This window comes from Diadema antillarum, unplaced genomic scaffold (genome assembly GCF_040938485.1).
Source record: "Diadema antillarum isolate AM-2024a unplaced genomic scaffold, OU_Dant_1.0 seq00000160_RagTag, whole genome shotgun sequence".
NCBI lineage: Eukaryota > Metazoa > Echinodermata > Echinoidea > Diadematoida > Diadematidae > Diadema > Diadema antillarum.
In genome coordinates, this window is record NW_027271231.1 from 1,692,866 (window position 1) to 1,712,500 (window position 19,635).

Consider the following 19,635-nt stretch of genomic DNA (forward strand, 5'->3'; position numbering starts at 1 on the left):
TCGTGGTTGGTTCATTGGGAGTCCAGTGGGAGACCCAAGGAATAACAGTAGTATGAAAGGGATATGAAGCAGTCTGAAAGGGGTATGAGAGGCCCGGTGGATGGGAAGCCCCCTCTAAATGTTGCTATACTAATGATGCACAGGATAGAGTGTGTTAGTGAAGGTGCGGCGCGCTCGAAAGTATTAACAATGGTGCGACATGCACGAGGCGCAGCCGAGTGCATGTTTGCAACCGTTGTCAATACTCGAGAGTGAGCCGCACCTTCACTAACGCCACGAAATAATCCTGTGCATCATTAGTTTTATAAAATGGGTCGAAAACTAACAGCATTATTCACGTACCTTTGTGGGTCAATACCAGTCAGCTACATGTAGCACTCGCTCAAAAGTCAAGATGTCCGAAGATGTTCGTCCCAAACATTTACGCACGTCGCACTCGGAAATCCCGCACACTCACCTAGTACTGTACGTACGTATAAGAGTATACGTACGCCACGTACTGTTATGCACAAGAAAGGCCGCCGGCTGTTGTGGCAGCCCGCGGCCCGAACTAGAAGTTGTTTACAGGATTGACAGCGCGTATAGTAGCGCGTGACGCACTTGTAACAACTGATTGAGTGCGCACTGCTAGTGTAAAACATTGTGACGTACGTCAGGCCAGGGAGGTGGAAGAGAGACTCCTCTTAGTGCTTACCTGAAGAAAATAATGCACGCACACGTGACTCATTTCAGCGCTTCCAATTGGCTACATTCTTGAACCCATTTTATAAATGCTATTAGCCATATTGTCAGTAATGGGGCACGGGGGAAACAGACAGAGAAATTAGGTTTTTGTGTGTGCACGATTTTCCTATTTTTGTTTGGGGTGGGGCTGGGGATTAGTCCTACATTGAAAAGAAAAAAGATTAGTGACTAAAGGGAAAAATCCTTTAAACTGCGATTCCTTACAACGTCCAAGGTGACTTTTAAAGAGTAACTGAGACTAACAGAATGGCAAATTTTTCTGAATAGGGATAGAACAAGAACTTGTGGAAGTTCAATTTTTTTCCTTCAATTCATGGACTAGCAGACAGGGAATATCGCACTCAATGAATATCGCACTCAATGAATTTCGCACTCAATGAATATCGCACTCAATAGGGCAATAATGCACTCATCTTCGAGTCATGCATTGGCTCTAACTCTTGCAATAATCCCTGCCATCCCATTCATTGCCATGCAGTATAATAAGATTATTACTGATTTTTGAAAGTATGTGGATACTAATATTCCAGAACTTTCTGACTTATGGTCCCCCTTTGATGAAACCTCTGCCTTTCCCTACATCTGATTAAGTACAAATCTATTTGTAGAAGCCAACTAGTGAAACATGGAGATGAATTTGCGCTTTAAAGGCAGTGGGTCCTCATATTATTTAGGCACACTATTTCATTTGCTTGTCCTCACCTAGTAGGACATTGGATTTCACACGTATGCAAAGCTCGCAGGGAACAACATATAATTTACTGTTAGTTTCTGACTGCACAAACCTGGTGTGAAGTTTTTGCTAGGCTGAATCGCGAGAATTTTATATACATCTCAATTGAGTATAATTGCGCTTGGCTCATAAATATCCCTGTAACGCAGCACACATGGAGCTGAAGAATCAAACTCCATTGGAGTCGACCATTACTGATGAGCGTACACTTTAATTCACATATTCGCTGATGGCTATTCTAGCAGATGTGCGCTTGATGTGGTTTACAAATATACCACTGTGGGCAGCGGATGAAGACGAATTCAATCAAAAACCATGGCATCCCTTTAAGTTAATGGTACATGTATAGAAATTCTAATGCTGCATGCTCTATACTTTCAGATTCACAGAGTAGAAGGAAGGACGCATTAGAGAGGTTTTATTTTAGATCAGATTTAACTCCACTCATGTAAAGAGAGCTTAATACCCTTTCTCTAATAATAACTCTTTAATGAGAGTGGTTTTTTTTTTTCATGTGATGTTATGACCATTATATTCTTTTTCAAAGAGAGCTGTTTTCTGTTTTAAGAGCCCAACAGTATTTTTAAGGGGTACAATCCAGAAACCTTTGATGGTAAGTGAACTTAATTTGTTAATGTTGCATATACACGTAGATTACTAATGCAAGTTTAAAAATTATGATTATAGTGATCTTGTCAGGTTTGTACAGTGTGAAAATGGGGGAATGAAATTGAAATGAAAGATGTAATATATAGGAATTGAGTGGAAATTTTCCATTGCTGATGAAAAAAGTTGCTGAAGCCCCATATAAAGCCAAGAGATGGTATAGTTTTGGTTGAGATGGAGATTCAGGTTTTTTTACCTTTTTTTTCAAGATATTTAGAGATCACTAAGATGAAATGTGAAAGAGCTATAATTCTAAGAGGAATTAAGTTTATTTGATGAAAATCACTTTTAAAATGGCCGAGATATCCAAAAACGAAGAGACCTTATTAAAGGTGGGACCCACCTTTTTATTATGACCACTGTTTCACTGTGTTATTGTCATTTTTTGTGGACTTCTCAGCCATTTCAAAAACGATTTTCATCAAATGAAATTTCAATTTCTCTTAGAATTGTATGCTCTCTTTAATATTCCATATAAGTGGTTTCTGATTTTCTCACAAAAAAAAAGTTAAAACCAGAATCCCCCATCTCAACCAAAACTATAGTATCCCTTTAAACCTTTGCTCATATTTAATGAAGGAAACTGCACAAAAGCTACCCCACTCACGTTGCCTTTACTCCTTTCATATGGCTAATACACAAAGGGGAAAAATTATTACTAGCGTGACATGTTCATCAGGAAGAATAAGGGTCATGTCAACCCCATGTATAGTAAGGGTACTAGATCTCGCACAGGGACTTAATGGTCGCGCAAAGCAAAACTGCATATAGCAAGCGCTATTACGCGTAGGACTAAGCGCAAAATTTGCCGATACACCTATGGAATAAACATACCTGACACCCGCTAAACATGAGAAGGAAGCAGGTAAGAAATTTTGATTTTGAACAAATTTTTCACTAAATTTCCAATTTTTTCGAACAAATTTTTCATTAAATTTCCAATTTTTTACCTTGTAATTTACCTACCTTACTTAGCTTAAAATCCGTTTTAAGGATGTTGTAGCCTAGACATGTCTTCTCGCTTGTCTCGTTCGTAGCCAATAGAATCCGTAATTTGTTCGATCGATCCTTTATAATATTCTACGAAAGCCGAAGCACGTTACAGCCGCAGAGGGGCAGACACTTTCACGCATGAAACTACATAGGGCAGCTGCGCGACCTTTACATACCCCGAGAAATTGAACGCATAAAATTAAGTCCTACATACAAATGGCAACAGCGCACTACTCCGTCATCGTATCATCAGGAGATTCTGGGAGGTGATTTGTCTGCATTTTTGTGATATTTATTGAGAAATTCAGGTACGATAGTGGAATAATTTCTATTATAAGAGCATCACAAATTTTTGTGCGCGATATCTAGACCCCTCAACCATACTTGTGGTATAAAATAATTTGTCGATTCATTGTCAAGTCGCACGGTACTGAAGATTTTCGTAATGTAGCTACAGTCATTACTTGAAGTTGAATTTCAGGTTATATTTCACATGCCATTAGAGCAGAGAGAACAAGAGAGAGAGACCGAAGTTTACATTGTATCAGTTGATATGAAGTGAGACATAGAAACAAAAAGGAGTTCTTAATGCCATTTGGAGATACCCTTGTCAGTCGGGGTGGATAGAAACTAATTTCGGAAATTGTGATTTCCCTTATTGTCTGCACATCAAAAGCCAACTTGAAGGTCCTTCTCAGTCGTAGCACTCCTTGCATTGTACAATGCCTGCGCCTCAAGAGATGCTCGGGAGTGGTATTAAGGGAAGATTAGCTCGACATCAGACACTAGAGGTACAATGATCAGAGAACTCTATGGTTGCCTGGCAACCATCGTCAGCTGTCACTCATACGGTAATCAGAGCCCTCGGAAACGAGGGGACGAGGGTGCCACGTTCTCCTCGTCAGCATCGATTAGAATTCTGATCCAGGTGTCAGTCAGTACCCCCCAGCATAGAGGTCTCTCATTACCACAAGCAACTATTACTGCATAAGATGTCACAGGTGGTAACACATAATGGTGCTGAAGAGGTTAATAAGAAATTGAGAGTGTCATAATCCCCTAGATGAAGACTCTCTGTACATACATTGGTGATGTTCAAGCCAATCTGTACTTAGCATTTCACAGCACCAGGACTGTGTATTATTACTCCTTGGGGTCCTCAAGTTAACATGGGTAGTGGCAGCTGAAGTTAGCCTCACCTACATCCTCTATGCCCTTACTGCAGAGCTGACAACCATATTATACTTTTTACTATATTATACATATATATATATATATATATATATATATATATATACATCTTGGAACTTTCCACGTGTTGGACTTCGAATGTTGTAATTATTAGAAGAAAGAGTCTCAAGTACGCCATGGATCCAACGAATTGGATCCATGGATCCAAATTTTGTAATCGTTGGATCCATGGCGTACTTGAGACTCTTTGTTTTCTAATAATTATATATATATATATATATATATATATATATATATATATATATATATATATATATATATATATATTATATATATATATATAATTTCCCCTTCATCCAAAGGAATATAATGTGTTACTGATGTGAAAAATTTAATTTCTTCTAAAATAAATCTTCTATGCTTTGACTTTGCAAATTTTCCCCATCGACTATTAAAATGTTGCAAAATTAATAACACACAAAAATATTGCCTCCTGTCATACAAGTGTAATGTATATCGTCTCAAAGGGGAAACCCTAACTTTTCTCTATAAAATCGATAATGATTCTTTCTCTTTCAGCCAGCGTGGTTCTCGATCACGAATTCAACCACTAGCAATATTGTTGTGCAAGTCCCAATCAGTGAAGTATTACACTCATGGAACATATGGCATACAGGAACTTTTATATTAGATCACCTGAGATAGACAAAGAATTCAAAATTATGTTTTGTCATGCAATGAAATGAGAACCTACTATCATACCTCTCTTTTCGGTAATTCAAAAATAAAAAGCTACAATGTATTGTAAATATTATTCTGAACTTGATGAAAAAAGGAACAATCATCCATGGCTGATATTACTGGGTATATTACACAAGGTATTACTGCTTCAAAGGGTGGGTGAATAATATTGTTGAGGGATGAGTGGGTAAGAATAATCCATGTGACTTTATAGGTTGGTAGAGAGATTATGGCTCCTCACCTGGAATGACATCATAATTGGGCCACGCCTCCCACCAGGGGTCTATCAACCAATCAGGTTGCTCACTTACATTGCACTGTCAGACAAGGCATGCTCTGTCCTGGCTGCTAACTATCTCTTCTAGTCAGATATGATGTGTCAATGTAAGAAGATTGCATTACATCAGTGCAGCATTAAAGGGATGTTACAGTTTTGGTTTAGATGGGGCAGCGTGTTTCCAACTTGTTTCATTTATATGTTAATGATATAGAGAAAAACCACTTAGGAAATATGAAAGAACATGTAATTCTTAAGAGGAAATCATTGTTTACTTGATGAAAATTGGTCTTGAAATGGCTGAGATATCCAACAAAGCAATCCTAATAAAGTGTGACAGGCCATGACTTTTATTAGGGTTGATTTGTTCACTTTTATTTTTGTCGAGCCCACCGGAGGTGAGGGGAGACTAAGGGATCACCTGCGGCGTCCGTCAGTCCGTCTGTCATCTGTCCGTAACGCTACAAAAACTTCAATAACTCTTTACTCTGGGCTTCAATTGTAATTAAACTTCGAGGGAAGAGGAGTCATACAAAGTTTCACATTTTACCATATATATGAAGGTCACCTCAAGGTCAAAGCTCACAGGCAGGGGTCAATGAACTTTAGGGCCCAATGTTAAGTTTTTATGGCGCATTTCTATTATGGGTTATAACTTTTGATCCATAACTCTATTTGTGACCTAACTTGGATGGTAGATGTCCCTTGGGGAGTGGGTGGTCACCACAAGGTCAATGGTCACAAGCATGGGTCAACGAACTTTTAGAGCCCAATGTTAAGTTTTTATGGCGCGTTTCTATTATGGGTCATAACTTTTGATCCATAGGTCCGTTTGTGACTAAGCTTGGATGGTAGATGTCCTTGGGGAGTGTATGATCACCACAAGGTCAAAGGTCACAAGCAGGGGTCAACAAACTTTACGAGCCCAATGTAAAGTTTTTATGGCGCGTTTCTATTTTGGTACATAACTTTTAATCCATAACTCTATTTGTGACCTAACTTGGATGGTAGATGTCCCTTGGGGAGTGGGTGGTCACCACAAGGTCAATGGTCACAAGCATGGGTCAACGAACTTTTAGAGCCCAATGTTAAGTTTTTATGGCGCGTTTCTATTATGGGTCATAACTTTTGATCCATAGGTCCGTTTGTGACTAAGCTTGGATGGTAGATGTCCTTGGGGAGTGTATGATCACCACAAGGTCAAAGGTCACAAGCAGGGGTCAACAAACTTTACGAGCCCAATGTAAAGTTTTTATGGCGCGTTTCTATTTTGGTTCATAACTTTTAATCCATAACTCTATTTGTGACCTAACTTGGATGGTAGATGTCCCTTGGGGAGTGGGTGGTCACCACAAGGTCAATGGTCACAAGCATGGGTCAACGAACTTTTAGAGCCCAATGTTAAGTTTTTATGGCGCGTTCCTATTATGGGTCATAACTTTTGATCCATAGGTCCGTTTGTGACTAAGCTTGGATGGTAGATGTCCTTGGGGAGTGTATGATCACCACAAGGTCAAAGGTCACAAGCAGGGGTCAACAAACTTTACGAGCCCAATGTAAAGTTTTTATGGCGCGTTTCTATTTTGGTTCATAACTTTTAATCCATAACTCCATTTTTGACCAAACTTAGATGGTAGATGTCCCTTGGGGAGTGGATGGTCACCACAAGGTCAAAGGTCACAGACAGGGGTCAACAAACTTTTAGGGCCCATTGTTAGGTTTTTATGGCGCATTTCAATTATGGCTCTTAACTTTTTATCCCTGTGTCCATTTGGGACCAAACTTGGGTAGTAGATGTCCCTTGAGGAGTTGAAGGTCACCACAAGTTCAAAGGTCACAGACAGGGGTCAACAAACTTTTAGGGCCCATTGTTAGGTTTTTATGGCGCATTTCAATTATGGCTCTTAACTTTTTATCCCTGTGTCCATTTGGGACCAAACTTGGATGGTAATTGTCCCTTGGGGAGTTGAAGGTCACCACCAGGTCAAAGGTCATAGACGCGTCAATGAATTTCCGGGAATTAGATTAACATTAATTTCTTCTACGCGAATGGGTGAGACACAATTTGGCACTTGCCTTGTTGGATATCTCAGTCATTTCAAAACCCATTTTCATCAAACAAACTTTCAATTTCCTGAGAATCATGCTCTTAAACATTTCAATGTAGAGCTGTTTCTAAATATCTAGCAAAAAGTTAAAAGCTGAATCCTCATCTCAACCAATATTATAGGACTCCTACCATTCCTTTGATAATCAGTGCTCTGCAAATATTGCCTTGCTGTTGACCATATGGTGACATCTGGCATAAAAGTAGAAATTTTACAAATATTTGGGCCAATTGTAGTGAACTTTTGTGTGTGTGATTTTGCAAGGTAAAATATTGTTGGTATGGTATCTGATATCTCGCAAAGCGTTGATGTTCTCATGGCCTTTTGTGTAGGTTGTTCCTGGTAGAGACATGTAATAGTAAGGGAAGTTCATTAAAAAAAAAAATCAATAACTCAGCTGAGAAGTCAGGCCATTCTGTATGAGACATCCTTATAGTATGGTCACTTTATGAAGATTTATGATGGCAAGGGTTAGGGTTCAAACTTCATGCAAAGATCGGTTGACTCACAGAATTTGCAAAAATTAAGTAGATAGGATAAAATGTCTTGCATAAAGATGCAAGCAATGTATCAGGGCTTTAACCTTGGACTCAAACATCAGTGACCATCCACTAGACCACAAAATGTCCAGGATATTTGCTTTAGGAAACAAACACCATTTCAGTTATGTCACATGACACAGTTCCATTTCCATATTTCCGCTGTGCCTTGAAGATGTCATACAAGAGTCAGATGTAAGTTCTCAGTTACAAAACAGGTGATATTTCATTCCCTTGACTGATTCTTGCAGAGGAGACTTGTTATAGCATTGTATACTGTATGTTTCAGGATGTGAATTGACATTTGGGAATTGAGGCACGTCAAAAGTATGTGTTCAGAGTAATTTGATCTACCAGGAGGAATCCAAGAAGTGTGAATCCAACAAAGGAAAATCCCATTACAGCGATCAAAACAAACTGAAATGTGTTATTTCCTTCCTCGATTGAATGTCAAGGACTTAAGTGGGGAATGAAAGTGAAAGGCCACTCAAGTTCGTGTTGACTGTCGTAAGTCACAAATGTAGAAGTTTCACCTTATACGCAGACATGAAATTCAAAGAAAGTTGCAGGATTTTTCACATGTTTTCTTAGAATCATGACACTCGTCGCAACCACATTTGCCCCTTACTAGTTGAGAAATGCAAACAAAAATGAGACATTGAAATACACACAAGTTTATTTGGAAATAATGTTGATTGTAGAAGCGCATCTTGTATTAATGTAAGCTTTGTATCAAACTCCCTTTAAAGGGCAAGGTAGTGAATGGCATAACATTCTTGGAACTTTCTTTTTAGTTTTACCAGACTGTAATGGATGATTTTATATCCATGCCATAGGCCATATCAGCAATCCATTACCACAAACTTTCATTCATATTGAGAGAAATTATTTATAAGTGTTATGTAAATTTATTGAAATTCTTTATATGCAATTATCAATAAGTCAAATTATGGTTGCATTTGATAGATTGTTCATTATTAACCGTCCATTTTCACAACATTAATTGAATGAATCCTTTTGTCTGACAGACTTTCTACAAACTGTACACAAAAGAGTCAAAAAAGCTGTATTATTTGTATTAAGCTTCTGTATGCAATAAGACTTTATGACAGTGGATGTTGCAAGACAAGAAACATTTCATAGTATGCTAAATCAAAACAGGAATTTATTTACAATCAGTGATATTTGATTTAAAAGTATAAGGGCAAGTCCAAGATAAGGTCCCCTCAGAAGGCAAAATTTCATCTTTGCTCAATATTGACATGTTTGGTATCATTTTGAAGCTTATGAGTTGAAGTTTTGATTTCCATGGAGGAAAAAATTATATTATGTAGATTTATGCAAATTTCAAGGGCTTCATTTGCATAAATGTGAAACACAGCGTTACGTATGGGACATTTATAAAAATTCATATTAATTCAAAGGAAAGCAAATGATATTTGATTAATATGTGGACATAAGAAGTTCATCAAATACAGTCAAACCTGTCTATAGCGGCCACCCAAGGGATACGGAAAAAGTGGCCGTTATAGACAGGTGGCCGCTATACACGGGTAATCCAACTTTGTGTGCTTTGCCTACATGTACATGTATCATCGTTGTATATACATGTACATTTATGTGCGTACGTATGCACACGTTTGTATCATGCATAGAACAATGCCGGTGTTTATGAAATTGTTGCACAGTACACTAGATGTAGCATGTGCACAGTCATGAATTAGTGCATTATTGTGACTGAATAAGTGATGAATGCAACGGTGGCGATCACTGAATGTTGCCCAGAAATGACTGGCACGGCTAAAAAGCAGAAAAACACCCTGAATTATCTGCTCGGCTACGGCTCCATCGGGTTTTTGGCCGCTATAGACAGGTTAAAATCTACCGCGGGAAACAGAATTTGTGGCCGCTGGCCGCGTTAGACAGGTGGCCGCTATACACAGGGTCTTTAACATGGCTTTTCTCTCGGGGGGATTTTTCAGTGGCCGCTATAGACAGGTGGCCGCTATAGAGAGGTGGCCGCTAAGGCAGGTTTGACTGTAGTTTAACTTGGTATGAAAATTTAGGGATTATGCAAATGATTATGCAAATTAGCTCGTGTCCTATCATGAGATGTCCCATACGTAACAAATTGAGGTCATTTTTTTAGGTTTTTTCTGAAATTGCTAAGGTTATATTAATGCTCTTTTGGAAAGTTCTAATTTATTATTTAGAGAAATTAAATACCATAGAAAAAAGAAAAAACAGTAAAAAGAATATTTTTTATTAGGCATTGAAATAATGTTACGTATGGGACAAATGCGTTACGTATGGGACATCCTCATACATAATGCATGTGAATGCATGTTGCTAGCTGGGAAGGTCTCTCAGTACACAAATGGTAAATCATCCTGAAGAAAGCATCCCAACACTGTAGCTACTCTTTGAGTTATAGACTTTAATAAACAATACATGTACTTGACTGAACAATTTTCAGAAAGGGGGAGGGGAAAATGGCAAAATACACAATGAAAAATCAGCATTAAAGGGATGGTATAGTTTTTTGTAGAAATGGGGATTCATTTTTCAACATTTAATGAGATGATTGGAAACCAATTATATGAATTACTAAAGAGCATACAATCCTAAGACTAGAGGAATTCAAAGTTTAGTGATGGAGATCCAATTTGATATGGTTGTGATATAAATATTAAAAAATAATATAAAGTAAAATGATTTTTTTATTTTATTTTAAGTGATACACAAATTGTCCTTATTCAGGTTTCAATAATAGCCACGACAAAATTCATGGGTATACATACTGAGGTGTGACTCGAATCAATGACCTGACTGCTAGACAGACATCATATATCTACTCGATCACTGGGGTTCCATGCAGCAGGTATTGCTTATTTATAAAAATTAATATCTCTTGTGTCAAGTTGTTTTTTATTGAAACTGAATGGCAAACTGCCCTTCATCAAAGGAAGTAAACACTTTAAACTATTCAATTTTTTAGTAGTAACTATCATGATAAAAATAGGTCATACATACTCAGGTTGGTCATAAAAATATAGAATATGATTAAATATGATTATGATGGTAAATATTTGGGGTATATTGTTCCCTTGTAAATCTGGATCAGTATTTGAGTATAGTTTCTACTGATTCCATTTCAATAATTATGCAAAAATTTGTTTATGGATATTTTGCAAAATTATTTTGCAAAATACCCATAAACATGTCTTTCCACACACTAAACGAATGGGGGACAAAGGGCATGCATACTCAGGTTGGTCATAAAAATTTAAAAATATGATTGAATATGATTAGGATTGTGAATATTTGGGGAATATTGTTTCCTTGACAATCTGGATCAGTATTTGAGTAGTTTCAACTGATTTTACTTCAATAATTATGCAAAATACCCATAAACATGGTTCTTCACACACTAAATGAATGGGGGACAAACTGTCCCATACGTAACTGTCCCATACGTAACACGTCATGTCTGTCTTTAATTAGAACCTGTAATTAGAGCTTTTTACCTAATGACACGAAACTTACCTGTGATAATCTTGAGTGTTGTGACTTTCATCACAGTGAGTTACAAGTTGTAGAATGAAATACTTTCAGAGAGTTTTGAGGTTGAAAAAAATGTTCAAAAAAACAAAATTTTTCTGGTCCCATACGTAACGGCACATATTTTCTCTTCTAGAATATAATTGTGAAGGTCATTTTTCTCCATTTTTTGGATGATTATACTTCTCCTAGATATCAATCACCATGATAAAGTTCAATATGATCAAAAGCCATTAACACTATTTTTCAGGTCATAAAAGTCTCTGAATGTCCCATACGTAACGCGCGTGTTATCTTGGACTTGCCCATAAATGTAATTTGATATAAAAATAAATATGCATTTAGACTGTTTTCATAATGGGTGGCCTATTCCAGGAGAGTATTTCAAGTATAGCAGAGAGAATACTGAAGAGCTCCAGTTTTTAATCAGATTTTAGAGGAAATCCCTCATATCCCGTGGGATTAATGTAGCTCGTTTTGATTACTTCACGGGATTCAGGCAGGGCAAAATGTCTGAGACTCTTCTACAACTATTTCTATGATTGCTTTGAATTTGAGCTACAACCGTGTATATCAAGTATTTAACGTCTAGCTATTGATAATATCAATGAACATTGCAATAGGCTAGCTAATCATACAGAAATCACACATGCTAATAGTCCTTGCTTTACTTGTAAATGTCAATTTTATGCATTTATTGTGATGGTTAGTTACATTGTGTGTCAGTATATTTCAGTTTCAGTTTGGATGATGCCTTTGTTTGTGCTTGAATGTATTTATGTGTATATTTGTTTTAATGTCCAATATACCAAGAATATCCCTAGTGGACGACAATCAATCATATCTATTAATACAGATGTTGCAAAGTGAAGGGGGTCAGGGGGAGGGGTGTTAACTACTTAATGTGTTTCCACAAAGTTACAAGCTATGCCACATACCCGGCATAGGAAGTTGTACAGAAGGAAGCAAGTTGTAAATGATGATTAATGTTCATCCAGCCTCGTTGTACGTGCAAGTATTTCCAGAGAAATTTAAGAATAGCCCTCCTGCTCAAACCCACATTAGGATGTTGTGCAATAAAGGGTAAACAGTAAGGATGGTTTCTGTGTTGACAGCTTTACATAGCATGAGCAATTCGGAGCAGGGTTTCAGGGGCGGATCCATGAATTCCGTAAAGGGGAGGCACCTTTACAAAATTAAAGGGGAGTGCGTGTGCCCCCCCCCCCATTTTTTTTTTTAAATTTCTTTTGTTTTAACAAAAAATAAAGAGGGGGCACACACCCGGTGCACCCCCCTCTGGATCCACTAAGTACTGAGGTTTGAATTTTGTTATGTGACCAAGGTTTGCGGAAGTTATAAAAATGTTGCAACAGTCATGGCTGGTACAGGTAAGCCCTTGTGACATGACATTTGAAGACGTGGTATAAATCAATCTTGAAGCACCATTTGAGTGTAAGTGGACCAAACATTGTCATTACAGAGACCGGATGAGGGCCATAGGGAAGTACTTGTTGCATTCCTCTCGTCGTACGTTTAACTAGGTCTGCTTTCAGACGCGACAAATATTCTGTAGTTGTATGACGTACGACTACGAGACATTTCGATGTGAGGCTTTGAGACACAGTGCCCTCACGCCCGACTATCGCATCGTAACTACCATTCAGATTACGAGCTCCTGGTTTGCGATAAGCAAGTAGCAGTTAAAGGTATGGTATAGTGTGGGTTGAGATAGGGAATTCAATTTTTAACTTTTTGCAAGATAATTAGAAACTACTTATAGAATATTAAAGAGCATACAATTCTAAGAGGAATTCAAAGAGTATATGATGAAAAATCAGTTTTGTAATGGCTGAGATATAAAACATTTGAAGTAAAACAAAGTAGTCCCAATAAAAGTTGGGTTTCACCTTTTGTTAGGACCTCTCTGTTTTTTGCGGGGTTTGGGTTTTTTTTTTATATCTCAACTATTTCAAAACCAATTTTCATCAAATAAAATAATAAAGAGGTTTCTCATTAACTCACAAAACAGTTGGAATCCTGAAGCCTCATCTCAACCATAACCATACTATCCCAGATCTCAACTCGAGAGAAGGTTGGACTTGTAGAACAGTTTGCACTCTGGGATTATAATGTCCACTCATCTATGTCAGTCTGGGAGAAATTGAAAGACTTCAGGATATGTCATCGCCTGCTTAGAGTCAATTCCGCATACTCTATGTTATTGGGACCCAGTTTACAATATGGTTGACTAGCTTAGAGAAGCTCTTTATGAAGAGATTATGATTTATTTTAATGATTGTATTAAATAAGATTCGAAATTTCAGTTGGAAGGAAGAGGGACATAGTAGGATTTAAATTCATTTCCTGCCAGCTCCTATTTACAGTTCTTCATGTGGCAAGTACAATTGAACTGCAGACATTTTTTTTTTCCTCTGATGGTGCAATCTACACTGTACAACATCAGTGGCTCACACAGACTTCAAGAAAGTTGTATATTGCACACAGACTGACGGAAGTCAGTCTGATATTATTTATGATCACGAAGTCTGTTTTTATGAACAGATAAAACTTGACAAAAGACAGGGACAACTGACAAAGAGAAAGAACTTTTCTTGAATATTTCACATTTGTTGCACACCCTCACTTGGTTTACAATTCACTCATTTATGTACAAAAGTCACCAATGAGTAACTGGCGTTTCTGTGTCATTTGTTTTGTTTTTGTTTTTAGAGAGAGAGATAGAATTTGCAAATAGTAGTCTCCTCATGTATCTTGTCTCTGTCATAGTGATGACATAGGGCAGGAGATCAGTAAAACGAAAGCACAAATCATTGCAGTTTTATGTCCAAAACGTGTGGAAACTTTATGTGATTGAATTTCCAGTCAGTAAAGGGTTATGGCCCTGCATGGTTTTTATTGATACTGCAGCGCATAATTAATTCTGGTTTGTCTCAGTTTGGCAGGGTTCATATCAAGCATATGAAGTATGTGTATCAGATATACTTATGTTTCTTTAAAAGAAGAAAATATCAAACACCTCTTCAGTCTTTCTGAAGTGGCAATACGATGGACTGCAACTTGAAATGTTTTTGCGGGTACTTAAAGGTCCTGTTTACCTTTGGGAGCAGTGATTTCAAAAATTTTCAAGATATCACATTTGATGCATATGTGTAGGTCTGTTGTATCACCAAACATCCTACCATATAAAGTTTTTGCAATAAAACCTAAGATATAAGGAAGTATTATTTTTCTCATTAAACTGTAACATAGACGGTTTAGTCTGGAAACATTTTTATTATAACTGTTCATATTTTGTGTATTTAACAATACTCAACATCAATTTTATGGATTCAAATTTTTACAATGGTTGTTTCTATCCCTAACTCACATTTTAGAACTATTTTACAGCACTAATGCTGGGTTTTTGTTTCTCCTGCAAATGGTAAATTGTGCCTTAAACGTGTGAACGCTTGAATCATCAGCAGCCACGTTTCTTTTCTTTGTCATTTTCTTTTCTTTCTTTCTTTCTTTGCTGGTTATGTGGAGTTTTGGTGAGGAATATGTTGTTGTTTTGCCTACTTAATATCATGCTTTTTTATATCTATGTAGTTTGTAAGTTAATCTAGTGAAAGGCATGATCAATTTGAGCTCATGTGAAGTGTAAAGTCTATTGCTTTCTTCAGTGAGTAGTGGTCAGTGTAGATAACTCTTGAAACTAAAGGGTTAGAAGTAGAAATGCTAGTTAAATACACACTATACAAATCTGTCTAGTACTCTATATATGGAAAAACAAAGCTAACAACAACAGGTCAATATTTGTGTGTGATTAAATGATGATATACATCATCAGAAATATCTGTTGATGTAGCTTCACTCAGTAAGCTGTCTAAGGTTCACTGAGAAATCTGTTAATTTACTTGCCAGATTTTCTAGTCATCTGAGTTATTTTTTTGTCGACACCTGATTTGGCAGATATTTATGTTATTCAATAAATGGATGAAAAAATAAATTTTTTTTCTTCCTTTGCAAGGTACAATTGTTTATCTTTCTATTCAATGAATTAAATCAAAATTTGGCAAATCTGTTTTTCTGCATTACTTTATCATGTGTCTACTTCTGCATGGCCCATTGATTAAATTTGTGTCCTCCATTTTGTGTTTACTTTTTGTCTCCAGTATTTCGTCATAGTGTTGTTACTTCTGTTGGTGGAAGTGGTAGCTACATCACTACTGGTTGCATTTAGGACAGAGGTAAGTAAACTCTTCATAAGATGCAATGGCGTGATTGCCACAAAACCATGGGATGGCATTGAGAAATAAAAGCAATGGATATGTTGCAATGGAAATAGTCCTTGTAAACATTTCATTCACTAATTGGGTGGGTGCAGAGTTAGATTCCTTTATCCATGTTTCCTTTTACTGTGTAATGTGACTTTGTATAATATTAAAGGGAGTCACATTGTTGTTGGTAGGCTTTTATATTACCATTGCTCTTTAAGTCACTGTATCAGGTTTTTGTTTCTTTTTTTGTTCATTTGTTTGATTAAGCATTATGATTCATGTAGGATTTGAAAGTAACAGCTTTTTAATCCCTTTATGTTAATCATTTCTGTACTGGATGAAAAAAAAAATGACAGCAATATTATTTATGCATAAAGACTTTGAATATGAGCTAATATTTTTATGCAACATGTATGATAAATTGCAACTGATTGACAAAATTGCCCTACATCGACGTAAATAAGCACTGAATTGATCAGTGTTTTAGTAGTAGCCATGATAAAAAATCATGGGCGTACATACTCGAGCAGGATTCGAACCTACGACCTCCTGATCACCGGACAGGCGTCATCTCCACTAGACCACCGAGCTTTCGCCCGAAAGCAAGTGTTGGTTCTAATCCTTATAGCATGCAGCGGGTACTGCTTTGTTATTCAAATTCAAGAATTTCTTCCGTCGAGATGTTTTCATTGCAACTGATTGACAAAATTGCCCTACATCGACGTAAATAAGCACTGAATTGATCAGTGTTTTAGTAGTAGCCATGATAAAAAATCATGGGCGTACATACTCGAGCAGGATTCGAACCTACGACCTCCTGATCACCGGACAGGCGTCATCTCCACTAGACCACCGAGCTTTCGCCCGAAAGCAAGTGTTGGTTCTAATCCTTATAGCATGCAGCGGGTACTGCTTTGTTATTCAAATTCAAGAATTTCTTCCGTCGAGATGTTTTCATTGCAACTGATTGACAAAATTGCCCTACATCGACGTAAATAAGCACTGAATTGATCAGTGTTTTAGTAGTAGCCATGATAAAAAATCATGGGCGTACATACTCGAGCAGGATTCGAACCTACGACCTCCTGATCACCGGACAGGCGTCATCTCCACTAGACCACCGAGCTTTCGCCCGAAAGCAAGTGTTGGTTCTAATCCTTATAGCATGCAGCGGGTACTGCTTTGTTATTCAAATTCAAGAATTTCTTCCGTCGAGATGTTTTCATTGCAACTGATTGACAAAATTGCCCTACATCGACGTAAATAAGCACTGAATTGATCAGTGTTTTAGTAGTAGCCATGATAAAAAATCATGGGCGTACATACTCGAGCAGGATTCGAACCTACGACCTCCTGATCACCGGACAGGCGTCATCTCCACTAGACCACCGAGCTTTCGCCCGAAAGCAAGTGTTGGTTCTAATCCTTATAGCATGCAGCGGGTACTGCTTTGTTATTCAAATTCAAGAATTTCTTCCGTCGAGATGTTTTCATTGCAACTGATTGACAAAATTGCCCTACATCGACGTAAATAAGCACTGAATTGATCAGTGTTTTAGTAGTAGCCATGATAAAAAATCATGGGCGTACATACTCGAGCAGGATTCGAACCTACGACCTCCTGATCACCGGACAGGCGTCATCTCCACTAGACCACCGAGCTTTCGCCCGAAAGCAAGTGTTGGTTCTAATCCTTATAGCATGCAGCGGGTACTGCTTTGTTATTCAAATTCAAGAATTTCTTCCGTCGAGATGTTTTCATTGCAACTGATTGACAAAATTGCCCTACATCGACGTAAATAAGCACTGAATTGATCAGTGTTTTAGTAGTAGCCATGATAAAAAATCATGGGCGTACATACTCGAGCAGGATTCGAACCTACGACCTCCTGATCACCGGACAGGCGTCATCTCCACTAGACCACCGAGCTTTCGCCCGAAAGCAAGTGTTGGTTCTAATCCTTATAGCATGCAGCGGGTACTGCTTTGTTATTCAAATTCAAGAATTTCTTCCGTCGAGATGTTTTCATTGCAACTGATTGACAAAATTGCCCTACATCGACGTAAATAAGCACTGAATTGATCAGTGTTTTAGTAGTAGCCATGATAAAAAAATCATGGGCGTACATACTCGAGCAGGATTCGAACCTACGACCTCCTGATCACCGGACAGGCGTCATCTCCACTAGACCACCGAGCTTTCGCCCGAAAGCAAGTGTTGGTTCTAATCCTTATAGCATGCAGCGGGTACTGCTTTGTTATTCAAATTCAAGAATTTCTTCCGTCGAGATGTTTTCATTGCAACTGATTGACAAAATTGCCCTACATCGACGTAAATAAGCACTGAATTGATCAGTGTTTTAGTAGTAGCCATGATAAAAAATCATGGGCGTACATACTCGAGCAGGATTCGAACCTACGACCTCCTGATCACCGGACAGGCGTCAATCAGTTGCAATGAAAACATCTCGACGGAAGAAATTCTTGAATTTGAATAACAAAGCAGTACCCGCTGCATGCTATAAGGATTAGAACCAACACTTGCTTTCGGGCGAAAGCTCGGTGGTCTAGTGGAGATGACGCCTGTCCGGTGATCAGGAGGTCGTAGGTTCGAATCCTGCTCGAGTATGTACGCCCATGATTTTTTATCATGGCTACTACTAAAACACTGATCAATTCAGTGCTTATTTACGTCGATGTAGGGCAATTTTGTCAATCAGTTGCAATGAAAACATCTCGACGGAAGAAATTCTTGAATTTGAATAACAAAGCAGTACCCGCTGCATGCTATAAGGATTAGAACCAACACTTGCTTTCGGGCGAAAGCTCGGTGGTCTAGTGGAGATGACGCCTGTCCGGTGATCAGGAGGTCGTAGGTTCGAATCCTGCTCGAGTATGTACGCCCATGATTTTTTATCATGGCTACTACTAAAACACTGATCAATTCAGTGCTTATTTACGTCGATGTAGGGCAATTTTGTCAATCAGTTGCAATGAAAACATCTCGACGGAAGAAATTCTTGAATTTGAATAACAAAGCAGTACCCGCTGCATGCTATAAGGATTAGAACCAACACTTGCTTTCGGGCGAAAGCTCGGTGGTCTAGTGGAGATGACGCCTGTCCGGTGATCAGGAGGTCGTAGGTTCGAATCCTGCTCGAGTATGTACGCCCATGATTTTTTATCATGGCTACTACTAAAACACTGATCAATTCAGTGCTTATTTACGTCGATGTAGGGCAATTTTGTCAATCAGTTGCAATGAAAACATCTCGACGGAAGAAATTCTTGAATTTGAATAACAAAGCAGTACCCGCTGCATGCTATAAGGATTAGAACCAACACTTGCTTTCGGGCGAAAGCTCGGTGGTCTAGTGGAGATGACGCCTGTCCGGTGATCAGGAGGTCGTAGGTTCGAATCCTGCTCGAGTATGTACGCCCATGATTTTTTATCATGGCTACTACTAAAACACTGATCAATTCAGTGCTTATTTACGTCGATGTAGGGCAATTTTGTCAATCAGTTGCAATGAAAACATCTCGACGGAAGAAATTCTTGAATTTGAATAACAAAGCAGTACCCGCTGCATGCTATAAGGATTAGAACCAACACTTGCTTTCGGGCGAAAGCTCGGTGGTCTAGTGGAGATGACGCCTGTCCGGTGATCAGGAGGTCGTAGGTTCGAATCCTGCTCGAGTATGTACGCCCATGATTTTTTATCATGGCTACTACTAAAACACTGATCAATTCAGTGCTTATTTACGTCGATGTAGGGCAATTTTGTCAATCAGTTGCAATGAA

At 38.2% G+C, this 19,635-nt stretch overlaps 1 protein-coding gene across 2 annotated transcripts in view; it reads left to right on the plus strand.

Annotated features, from left to right (window-relative positions):
* Window positions 1–19,635, plus strand: part of LOC139727910 (tetraspanin-6-like) — a 74,949-nt gene that overhangs the window by 35,700 nt on the left and 19,614 nt on the right. For both annotated transcript variants that reach the window (XM_071638880.1, XM_071638881.1), the window contains exon 4: window positions 15,729–15,803. In XM_071638880.1, the coding sequence (XP_071494981.1) occupies window positions 15,729–15,803 (75 nt within the window). The remainder of the gene's footprint in view (window positions 1–15,728; window positions 15,804–19,635) is intronic.